General features: G+C 38.4%; 1 protein-coding gene across 1 annotated transcript in view; it reads right to left on the bottom strand.

The window, feature by feature from the left end:
• LOC128999018 (membrane-associated guanylate kinase, WW and PDZ domain-containing protein 2-like) overlaps window positions 1-11,879 on the bottom strand; it is a 34,304-nt gene extending 22,425 nt beyond the window's left edge. Inside the window, exons 1-2 of the mRNA XM_054425374.1 lie at window positions 11,723-11,879; window positions 1,289-1,738 (exon numbers count right to left, since the gene is read on the bottom strand). Coding sequence (XP_054281349.1) covers window positions 1,289-1,649 — 361 coding nt within the window. The 5' untranslated portion in view covers window positions 1,650-1,738; window positions 11,723-11,879. The remainder of the gene's footprint in view (window positions 1-1,288; window positions 1,739-11,722) is intronic.
• Between the last annotated feature and the right edge of the window lie 550 nt (window positions 11,880-12,429).

The raw sequence follows: 12,429 nt of genomic DNA on the forward strand, positions 1-12,429 counted from the left end.
GGCAAGCTTCGTTTCCGGGTCGGCCAACCAATCTTTTTCGGTGCTTCGTGTTTGTGTCAACTATATTGTGCGGAGTGTTAACTTAGTACTCTTTTGTAATAATAATTTTTTAGTTATAGTTTTTATTATTTCCATACAATAGTAATTTGTGTAACTAGTGTGCGAAGTGGAACTTTGCTGCACATGAGAGAAATGTTTACTCAAAGTTTTCTCGAGTGCAGCAAAGGCAATTTGCGCTCGTGTTACACAAATTTTATTTTTCTTACAGAACTGTAGGAAAAATAAAATTCTATAGGAAAAACAACTATAAAGCATAGAAATAATCAGTCTTTTAAAAACTAAACGACACTTTTTAGGTTCCAAGCATTAAATGAAATGGGAAACACTGCACCAGCTGATCGTAGTCGCAGTTTCTTTAAGTGTTGCCAACTTATTTTCAAGCGTACACGTATTACAAGCCTAAAGCACACTGTTTTTTTTTTTTTTGACTGAAATACTGGAGTGTGACAAAAAAATGAGTATAGCAAAAGTAAAAAGAGTGTGGCAAAAGTAAGTAAATACAGCAATCAGCAATTAACTTCTTTGCGTGCTACAATCAGTACAAGAAAGCCCGCTTTGTCAGGTAACTGTAGGAAAAATATTTTTTGTTACATATTAGCCTAGGCTATAAGAAAATTTTGGAAACTTTTATGATTAAAATTTCTGAAGAATAAAATACTTTATATAAAGGCAGTGGGAGGGGTTGTAAATATATTTTTATACAAATAGTGGTTTTAAAAGAGCTATTGAATGTAACTATTTACTGTGTGAATAAGAACACATGGGGCTGCAAAATAGTTATAAGTTGGACAAGGACAGGGATGCTACCTAAGGATGAAAATTCCGGCCCTGGATGTGATGTCACCAATTGAAGCCAAAATCAACTCTGAGATAACATATCCTGACATCAGTTTTGAGTATGTAATCATAATTTTTTTGCATTTCAGGGTCACAATAATACTCATTATTAATGGAATTGGAGAGGGAGCAAAGAATCCTCTAATAAAGGTTTGGCAAATTCTGCATAAGATAATTTTTATCAAGGCCGTACTTTTAATTTCCAGTTAGGGGGGCCTACCTAATTTAATATAGCCTATTAATGAGCCAGGAGTTTTCAGAACAACAGTATACCTGGCAATTTAGCTAGAATTTTTGTGTTTCAAGATAGACATCATTTTATAAAAGTTATAACATTCTTACCTTTACGGTAAACTATATATAGTTATTATTTGTATACAGGCCAACTTACCTGCTGGTATGGTTTTCAATGTTATCGGATTGCCACTTCTACAGCAGTGATTCAACCACGCAACAGTATCTCTTCTGGTATACCCAGCAACTTTTTGTCCTTGAATATCAAGTAAGACGTCGTTTTCATTCAACACTCCACTCACACAGTTCACTTTACCTTGGGATATATCACTTATATGGGCAAATTCCCCACTATCTGATCCTCCACCGATGGAGAAATTCAGTGTTCCATCTTCAATAGGGGCTACTGTAACCACTTGAAGACTGTTTTGCCAGTGATCATTAGTTATATTTGTTCCTCCCGTCTCAGGCTTGGATGTATTTGGAGTGGTTGGCCTCTTCTGGCCAGTTTTCAGCATTATGACATAATTTTACTACCAAAACATACTTCCTCTTCTGTAACACTGTCTCACTGGGTTGAGTTACATTTTACCGGCTGTGAGTCTTTCTAAAAACAGCAAACAAATTCTAAATTAAAACTTATAACTAATATGTACATTTTTTTTGACAAATTTTGAAAGGTTTAAAGTACTGTTTTCCCTTCAAAGCATTTGTGATTCCTTCATTGAAAATGCTACTGGCGTTTACACACTAATAAACATACAAAAACTAAAAATATTTTAACGCATTGTGATACAGTACATCCTTAGGGGGACGGCCTGCTAGGAGTCAGAATAGAATCTTAAAATTAGGTGGATATGCACATGCACATAAAATTAAAGGTCTTTCTTAGTACAGTAACATACAATGCCGCAAACCCGAGTTCAAACGTACAAACAAGCCAAAAATGACAGCTGTTCAAAAATTCCTTGAATTTACATTGCTATTATAGATACCCTAACTCATTAGGGGGTCTTAACAGATGATTGAAGTATCCTCTGATGTGTAAGTATTCATTTTGGTCATATTCAGTACCAAACAGCCAACTTAATAATGTAAAAACACAATAAATAATTACTTTAACTAGGTTGTAAGAATCGTAAGCAACTAGTAAAGACTTGCAGTAATGTTCAGACAACAATACTTTTATAAATAACAAATACCCCCGCCGCACCAAACCTGCAGACTAAGCGAATTTCCATTTGCCTGATTGGATTTAAACTAAAATGCCTCCATAAAAATATGACATTTATTCCCCATTTAAATAGAATTAGTTTAACGAGTACTTAGGTTTGCTGCAACAGGGAGGGTAAAAATACCCCCGCAACAGCAAACCTGCCGTCCAAGCGAATTTCCATTTGCCTGAAATGATTTTCAATTAATCTATTTAAACAACATTAGGTTTAAATAACGAGTACCTAGGTTTACAAGGAAACTAATACGGTAAAGTGTGTTTTAAGTATAATAATTATAGCTTAGTATAAAATCAATAAATTTGCCAAATTTTTTTAAAAATATATCCATAAACAAGCAATCTACAACATTTTACAATATTCTCCAAAATAATATGGAAATTTTAAATTCACAATTTTTTTGAATTTTCTCCGTTACCAATAATTGTACAAAAACACTTTGATATACTAAGTTATTTGTTTTTTAAAGCACTTTAAAAAGGTCTAAAGAAAAATTGGGAAATTTTGTGTTTTAAGGGTCAAAAATGTTTTATCATTTTTTCCAATGTTTTTTACCATTTTTTCCCCCATAAAACTCAGTTCCCATGGCCAGATCATGCTGGTTTGCGAACTCATTCAAGTTTATCCCCCCTTACACCTTTAAACCAACTTTCATCAAAATCTGATCATTTTTGCTCGAGTTATCGTGCTAACGGACACATAGGCCTATATATATATAAAATATGAACTTGAACGGATGGTGTTTTTGGCCTCTAGGGACCTCAAAACTAAAAAGTAAATCGGTCCCGGGTTCAGGTCTTAAAATGAGTACTACGGTAATAGCGTATTCCCTATATGGGAAATTTGCTAAAACAAATGATTCAATCATGTGTTATGTTTTAAAACTCCTGATTGACGTATTACAGATGATTGTAAAGATATTTAGACAATGTTTCAGAAGGAGTATTGGCATTGTTTAAATGGAGAAAAGTGGTCATGCATTACAAAAAGATCATATATTTCTCTGTTATTATTTATCCATTCTTAACAAGTAAGGTATTATTGAAAACTACATATATTTTACTAACTTTTTTGTCTCTTAAAATAATTTGGTAAAATTAACGGTTTTTGTTAAATTTGGCATCAAATATTTTAAATGGTCGCCATTTTGAAAAGGTTGTTGATTTTTTTGTTTAATTTTAAACTGAAATAGGTCCTGATAAGATTAACATTTTTGAAAATTCTCAACACTAAAAGTTATCTCAAACCGTTTAGGAGTTATTATGTGTTATTATGTGTAAAAAAACACATAAATACAGACAGACGGTAAACTAGGCACCACAGACCCATTTTCCTATGGTGAAATGTGTTTGTCTTGACCTAAGCATTAACACTATATACATGTGTCCAGAGAGTTACGGGACACCCTGTATAGCCTACAGGGTGTTTATAAAAAAACGTTATATCCTAACTTTACCATTCACCAATCCTCTTTCCATGTAACATGTATCATGCCAATTAAGAAGTTATTTATTTTTTATTATGAATTGTTGGACAAATTTTACAATCAGGTACAATTCGGCAGAAAACCTGGTATATATTATCGAATAAATAATAATAAATATATCAATATTTATTTGGTTTGATATTACGTTAATATCGTATTGAATTTAATACCATATGGTAGGGCCTATATAAAAATATTATCAAAGCCGTTTCTTTATTTTATCCTTTTAGATTAGTTTTTGGTTGAATATTGTTAGATTTATTTATTAATATGAATAAAATAAAAAAATAAACAATATTTTGTGATCGATATATTGCTTCGGATAAATATTGATATTTATTGTTATTCGTCTAATAATACCTATATCACAATTTTTCTGTGGAACTGTACCCTTATAATCTTCCATCTCTTTTAACTTTACATTGACTCCTGGAATAGGCTGTGCTGTCACTCCTCTTTTCTACACAGCTAAAATCATCCTATTTCCTACTATTTTACGTTAATAACCAGGTAAGTGGTGTTTTACCATGCATGCGCCTCGTGTGGGATTTTCGTGCGAGTACGGTATAGCTCACCGGACGAGTAATGTACGATACTTTACATCATACTACACAGAAATATTAGTACATTTTAAACTCAAACAATTTATTTAGGACATAACATAAATATTTTTTTATTTCAGAAAATAAAATAGGCCGTTGCAATTACCTGTTTATTTTATCAGCTGACTAATTGTACGGTAAAAAGCTTTTACTCTGCAGTGCGCAGTAAAAGTAAATTACGTTACTCTTCCGTGTGTAGGCAAGGCAACTTTCCAGCCTACCAATACGGATGGAAAAGTAACTTACCTGTTTCAGTGTAGTATGATGTAAAATCTGTCTTCATAACCTAGCTCTTAAAAATCTATTTTGACACTTTAGGCCTACTATATAAATACCTGTAAGTTACTTTCTAAATCTAAAGGGACATAGGCTACTCTACTTCAAGTGTGGTTACTTTTAGCGCTTTCCTTCACCGAAGCAACTCATTTCACCTGACCATCCCATTAATAAGGAAGAAAATAGGACACGCTACTTTGGTATCATACGGAGGCCAGATATTTAAGTGAGCTTCGGCAATTATGTTAGGTTGGGTTATCATAAATATGTTTGTAGAAATTTTCTCGTTTCTTTAATTATAAATCGAACAATTCCAAACTAGTCATACTTTCTATTTATGATAACCAAACCTAACATAACCGCCGCAGCATGCTGTATAAGGGTGGCCTCCGTATAAACTTAATACCAAAGTACCTAGAACACTACAATAGGGTACTGACTTCAATCCAACAATCTGTTCCTACTAGTAGCCACAGTATGTTAGCTCTTACAATGAATTGATAGGCCTATAACTAGTTTAACATTTCCCATTTGTAATCGTTTGTGTAGCGTTAAGTATTTGTGTTTGTATGTCATTGACAAAGCAGTAACAGATGAATAGTTCCTGAAGAAGGGTGTTAGATAATGGCATAAAAGCTTAAATATTACTTAATATACTCAACTTGTGTGAACCTGGCAATAACTCCAGCCATAAGTAGTGCGCGCGGCCAAAAAAATTTATTGCTGGCCGTTTTGCGGCAAAATACGTCCGCGAGCAATATTACCGATGATGCCAACAGATAGAGGACACTTTAACGGACACGACAGTATCAACATCATGTACCTGGAGGATAAAAAAAGGGGGGTAAAACCAACAATAAGTAGTGCGCGCGCCCGATAAAATCTATTGCCGGCCGTATTGCGGAAAAATACGTCCGCGAGCAATATTACCGATAATGCCAACAGATAGAGGACACTTTAACGGACACGACAGTATCAATATCATGTACCTGGGGGATAAAATAAAGGGGTTAAAACCAGCAATAAGTAGTGCGCGCGCCGGATAAAATCTATTGCTGGCCGTATTGCGGAAAAATACGTCCGCGAGCAATATTACCGATGATGCCAACAGATAGAGGACACTTTAACGGACACGACAGTATCAACATCATGTACCTGGGGGATAAGTTTAGGGGGGTATAACCAGCAATAAGTAGTGCGCGCGCCGGATAAAATCTATTGCTGGCCGTATTGCGGAAAAATACGTCCGCGAGCAATATTACCGATGATGCCAACAGATAGAGGACACTTTAACGGACACGACAGTATCAACATCATGTACCTGGGGGATAAGTTTAGGGGGGTATAACCAGCAATAAGTAGTGCGCGCGCCGGATAAAATCTATTGCTGGCCGTATTACGGAAAAATACGTCCGCGAGCAATATTACCGATGATGCCAACAGATAGAGGACACTTTAACGGACACGACAGTATCAACATCATGTACCTGGAGGATAAAAAAAGGGGGGTAAAACCAGCAATAAGTAGTGCGCGCGCCCGATAATATCTATTGCCGGCCGTATTGCGGAAAAATACGTCCGCGAGCAATATTACCGATGATGCCAACAGATAGAGGACACTTTAACGGACACGACAGTATCAATATCATGTACCTGGGGGATAAAATAAAGGGGTTAAAACCAGCAATAAGTAGTGCGCGCGCCGGATAAAATCTATTGCTGGCCGTATTGCGGAAAAATACGTCCGCGAGCAATATTACCGATGATGCCAACAGATAGAGGACACTTTAACGGACACGACAGTATCAACATCATGTACCTGGAGGATAAAAAAAGGGGGGTAAAACCAGCAATAAGTAGTGCGCGCGCCCGATAAAATCTATTGCCGGCCGTATTGCGGAAAAATACGTCCGCGAGCAATATTACCGATGATGCCAACAGATAGAGGACACTTTAACGGACACGACAGTATCAACATCATGTACCTGGGGGATACGTTTAGGGGGGTATAACCAGCAATAAGTAGTGCGCGCGCCGGATAAAATCTATTGCTGGCCGTATTGCGGAAAAATACGTCCGCGAGCAATATTACCGATGATGCCAACAGATAGAGGACACTTTAACGGACACGACAGTATCAACATCATGTACCTGGGGGATAAGTTTAGGGGGGTATAACCAGCAATAAGTAGTGCGCGCGCCGGATAAAATCTATTGCTGGCCGTATTGTGGAAAAATACGTCCGCGAGCAATATTACCGATGATGCCAACAGATAGAGGACACTTTAACGGACACGACAGTATCAACATCATGTACCTGGGGGATAAGTTTAGGGGGGTATAACCAGCAATAAGTAGTGCGCGCGCCGGATGAAATCTATTGATGGCCGTATTGCGGAAAAATACGTCCGCGAGCAATATTACCGATGATGCCAACAGATAGAGGACACTTTAACGGACACGACAGTATCAACATCATGTACCTGGGGGATAAGTTTAGGGGGGTATAACCAGCAATAAGTAGTGCGCGCGCCGGATGAAATCTATTGCTGGCCGTATTGCGGAAAAATACGTCAGCGAGCAATATTACCGATGATGCCAACAGATAGAGGACACTTTAACGGACACGACAGTATCAACATCATGTACCTGGGGGATAAGTTTAGGGGGGTATAACCAGCAATAAGTAGTGCGCGCGCCGGATAAAATCTATTGCTGGCCGTATTGCGGAAAAATACGTCCGCGAGCAATATTACCGATGATGTCAACAGATAGAGGACACTTTAACGGACACGACAGTATCAACATCATGTACCTGGGGGATAAGTTTAGGGGGGTATAACCAGCAATAAGTAGTGCGCGCGCCGGATAAAATCTATTGCTGGCCGTATTGCGGAAAAATACGTCCGCGAGCAATATTACCGATGATGCCAACAGATAGAGGACACTTTAACGGACACGACAGTATCAACATCATGTACCTGGGGGATAAGTTTAGGGGGGTATAACCAGCAATAAGTAGTGCGCGCGCCGGATAAAATCTATTGCTGGCCGTATTACGGAAAAATACGTCCGCGAGCAATATTACCGATGATGCCAACAGATAGAGGACACTTTAACGGACACGACAGTATCAACATCATGTACCTGGAGGATAAAAAAAGGGGGGTAAAACCAGCAATAAGTAGTGCGCGCGCCCGATAATATCTATTGCCGGCCGTATTGCGGAAAAATACGTCCGCGAGCAATATTACCGATGATGCCAACAGATAGAGGACACTTTAACGGACACGACAGTATCAATATCATGTACCTGGGGGATAAAATAAAGGGGTTAAAACCAGCAATAAGTAGTGCGCGCGCCGGATAAAATCTATTGCTGGCCGTATTGCGGAAAAATACGTCCGCGAGCAATATTACCGATGATGCCAACAGATAGAGGACACTTTAACGGACACGACAGTATCAACATCATGTACCTGGAGGATAAAAAAAGGGGGGTAAAACCAGCAATAAGTAGTGCGCGCGCCCGATAAAATCTATTGCCGGCCGTATTGCGGAAAAATACGTCCGCGAGCAATATTACCGATGATGCCAACAGATAGAGGACACTTTAACGGACACGACAGTATCAATATCATGTACCTGGGGGATAAAATAAAGGGGTTAAAACCAGCAATAAGTAGTGCGCGCGCCGGATAAAATCTATTGCTGGCCGTATTGCGGAAAAATACGTCCGCGAGCAATATTACCGATGATGCCAACAGATAGAGGACACTTTAACGGACACGACAGTATCAACATCATGTACCTGGAGGATAAAAAAAGGGGGGTAAAACCAGCAATAAGTAGTGCGCGCGCCCGATAAAATCTATTGCCGGCCGTATTGCGGAAAAATACGTCCGCGAGCAATATTACCGATGATGCCAACAGATAGAGGACACTTTAACGGACACGACAGTATCAACATCATGTACCTGGGGGATAAGTTTAGGGGGGTATAACCAGCAATAAGTAGTGCGCGCGCCGGATAAAATCTATTGCTGGCCGTATTGTGGAAAAATACGTCCGCGAGCAATATTACCGATGATGCCAACAGATAGAGGACACTTTAACGGACACGACAGTATCAACATCATGTACCTGGGGGATAAGTTTAGGGGGGTATAACCAGCAATAAGTAGTGCGCGCGCCGGATGAAATCTATTGATGGCCGTATTGCGGAAAAATACGTCCGCGAGCAATATTACCGATGATGCCAACAGATAGAGGACACTTTAACGGACACGACAGTATCAACATCATGTACCTGGGGGATAAGTTTAGGGGGGTATAACCAGCAATAAGTAGTGCGCGCGCCGGATGAAATCTATTGCTGGCCGTATTGCGGAAAAATACGTCAGCGAGCAATATTACCGATGATGCCAACAGATAGAGGACACTTTAACGGACACGACAGTATCAACATCATGTACCTGGGGGATAAGTTTAGGGGGGTATAACCAGCAATAAGTAGTGCGCGCGCCGGATAAAATCTATTGCTGGCCGTATTGCGGAAAAATACGTCCGCGAGCAATATTACCGATGATGTCAACAGATAGAGGACACTTTAACGGACACGACAGTATCAACATCATGTACCTGGGGGATAAGTTTAGGGGGGTATAACCAGCAATAAGTAGTGCGCGCGCCGGATAAAATCTATTGCTGGCCGTATTGCGGAAAAATACGTCCGCGAGCAATATTACCGATGATGCCAACAGATAGAGGACACTTTAACGGACACGACAGTATCAACATCATGTACCTGGGGGATAAGTTTAGGGGGGTATAACCAGCAATAAGTAGTGCGCGCGCCGGATGAAATTTATTGCTGGCCGTATTGCGGAAAAATACGTCCGCGAGCAATATTACCGATGATGCCAACAGATAGAGGACACTTTAACGGACACGACAGTATCAACATCATGTACCTGGAGGATAAAAAAAGGGGGGTAAAACCAGGTAAATTTTGTTGGCCGCGAGCACTACTTATTGCTGGTTTTACCCCCCTTATTTTATCCTCCAGGTACATGATATTGATACTGTCGTGTCCGTAAAAGTGTCCTCTATCTGTTGGCATCATCGGTAATATTGCTCGCGGACGTATTTCTCCGCAATACGGCCAACAATAGATTTTATCCGGCGCGCGCACTACTTATTGCTGGTTTTAACCCCTTTATTTTATCCCCCAGGTACATGATATTGATACTGTCGTGTCCGTTAAAGTGTCCTCTATCTGTTGGCATCATCGGTAATATTGCTCGCGGACGTATTTTTCCGCAATACGGCCTGCAATAGATTTTATCCGGCGCGCGCACTACTTATTGCTGGTTATACCCCCCTAAACTTATCCCCCAGGTACATGATGTTGATACTGTCGTGTCCGTTAAAGTGTCCTCTATCTGTTGGCATCATCGGTAATATTGCTCGCGGACGTATTTTTCCGCAATACGGCCAGCAATAGATTTCATCGGGCGCGCGCACTACTTATTGCTGGTTATACCCCCCTTATTTTATCCTCCAGGTACATGATGTTGATACTGTTGTGTCCGTTCAAGTGTCCTCTATCTGTTGGCATCATCGGTAATATTGCTCGCGGACGTATTTCTCCGCAATACGGCCAGCAATAGATTTTATCCGGCGCGCGCACTACTTATTGCTGGTTTTAACCCCTTTATTTTATCCCCCAGGTACATGATATTGATACTGTCGTGTCCGTTAAAGTGTCCTCTATCTGTTGGCATCATCGGTAATATTGCTCGCGGACGTATTTTTCCGCAATACGGCCTGCAATAGATTTTATCCGGCGCGCGCACTACTTATTGCTGGTTATACCCCCCTAAACTTATCCCCCAGGTACATGATGTTGATACTGTCGTGTCCGTTAAAGTGTCCTCTATCTGTTGGCATCATCGGTAATATTGCTCGCGGACGTATTTTTCCGCAATACGGCCGGCAATAGATTTTATCGGGAGCGCGCACTACTTATTGCTGGTTTTACCCCCCTTTTTTTATCCTCCAGGTACATGATGTTGATACTGTCGTGTCCGTTAAAGTGTCCTCTATCTGTTGGCATCATCGGTAATATTGCTCGCGGACGTATTTCTCCGCAATACGGCCAGCAATAGATTTTTTCGGGCGCGCGCACAACTTATTGCTGGTTTTACCCCCCTTAACTTATCCCCCAGGTACATGATATTGATACTGTCGTGTCCGTTAAAGTGTCCTCTATCTGTTGGCATCATCGGTAATATTGCTCGCGGACGTATTTTGCCGCAAAACGGCCAGCAATAAATTTTGTTGGCCGCGCGCACTACTTATGGCTGGAGTTATTGCCAGGTTCACACCAATATATACTCATATACCAATTCAAAAGTTTAGAACTGCAAACGGGCAAGTTATTGAGACTATAGTACCATATAGTGCTTATACCACTGTTTATAAATCACAAGGATTCATGTACATATAGCTTAACTTCTCCATATGTGTGATTCCTCATAAATAGGCGTAACAGGGTTAGATAGGTTCTTGGCCTAACTTTTTGCGTGATAGCATCATTATTTTACCGTATTGACACATTTACTATGATAAGCCTACACTGTGTATTTCTTAGAAACAAATTAAACTGAAGGATACGGAAAAATATAATTTAAATACAGAGGCTAACATTTGTAGTTAAACATTTTATAAAAGAAGATTGGTTCTACTGGAAATGCGAGGTTAGCCTGCTTACAAGGTTTTATAATTAGGCCTAATATTGCTTACAAAAAGGCATTTATGATTTAAAAATTTAAATACATGACCTGAAAATATTGGTAAGCATATTCAATCATAATGTAGGCGAAATTAATTCATTTAAATACATAAATTTATTAAAACCTAAATTTGGGCCACATAACCTAATTCTTCCACTTCAAAATAACTACGAATGAGGAAAGAAAATACAAGCTCACCAGATATTAAAGGAAGCCAAATTATCATAAAACCTTGAGAACAAATGAAGTCAAAAATAAAAACATTGTGCTAAATAGAAATAAACTAATCTATTCTTATTTCACAAAATGTCAAAATACTACACAAATAGTTCAGTTTGTTTTCTTAGCTGTTGTTAGTTAGTTAGCTGTTTGTTTTTGAACTAGGGAACGGTCTGTTCTTGTGGCGTTTGCAATATAAACAGACAAGGAGACAAGTTGAAAATCGTCTTTGAGCAACATATTTTCTCAAAATATATATAATAAATCTTTATTGAATGTCGGCGCTAAGCAAAGAGCAGAGAATGTATTTTACAATCGATAAGAGTACTTTTGCAGTTTTTTTTATCATTATTTTAATATTTTTAGCGAATTTCCCTTATATATATATATATATGAAAAATAGAAAAATAGGGCTACTATATATAAATAAAGATTAAACATTAATAAACTTAGTACCCAAGTAAAATTATTTATTATAATATTTACTGACTATAATATTAAAATATTAAAATTTTGTCAGTAAATATTTTAATAAATAATTTTACTTGGGTACTAAGTTTATAAATGTTTAATCTTTATATATATATATATATATATATATATATATATATATAAGCATGTGTTTTTGTCCATTGGTATGAATAACTCGACCAAAAAATCATAAGATTCTCATGAAATATGCTACA

This window comes from Macrosteles quadrilineatus, unplaced genomic scaffold (assembly GCF_028750875.1).
Source record: "Macrosteles quadrilineatus isolate MER2022 unplaced genomic scaffold, UCM_ALF_1.0 Scaffold_7__1_contigs__length_78375512, whole genome shotgun sequence".
NCBI lineage: Eukaryota > Metazoa > Arthropoda > Insecta > Hemiptera > Cicadellidae > Macrosteles > Macrosteles quadrilineatus.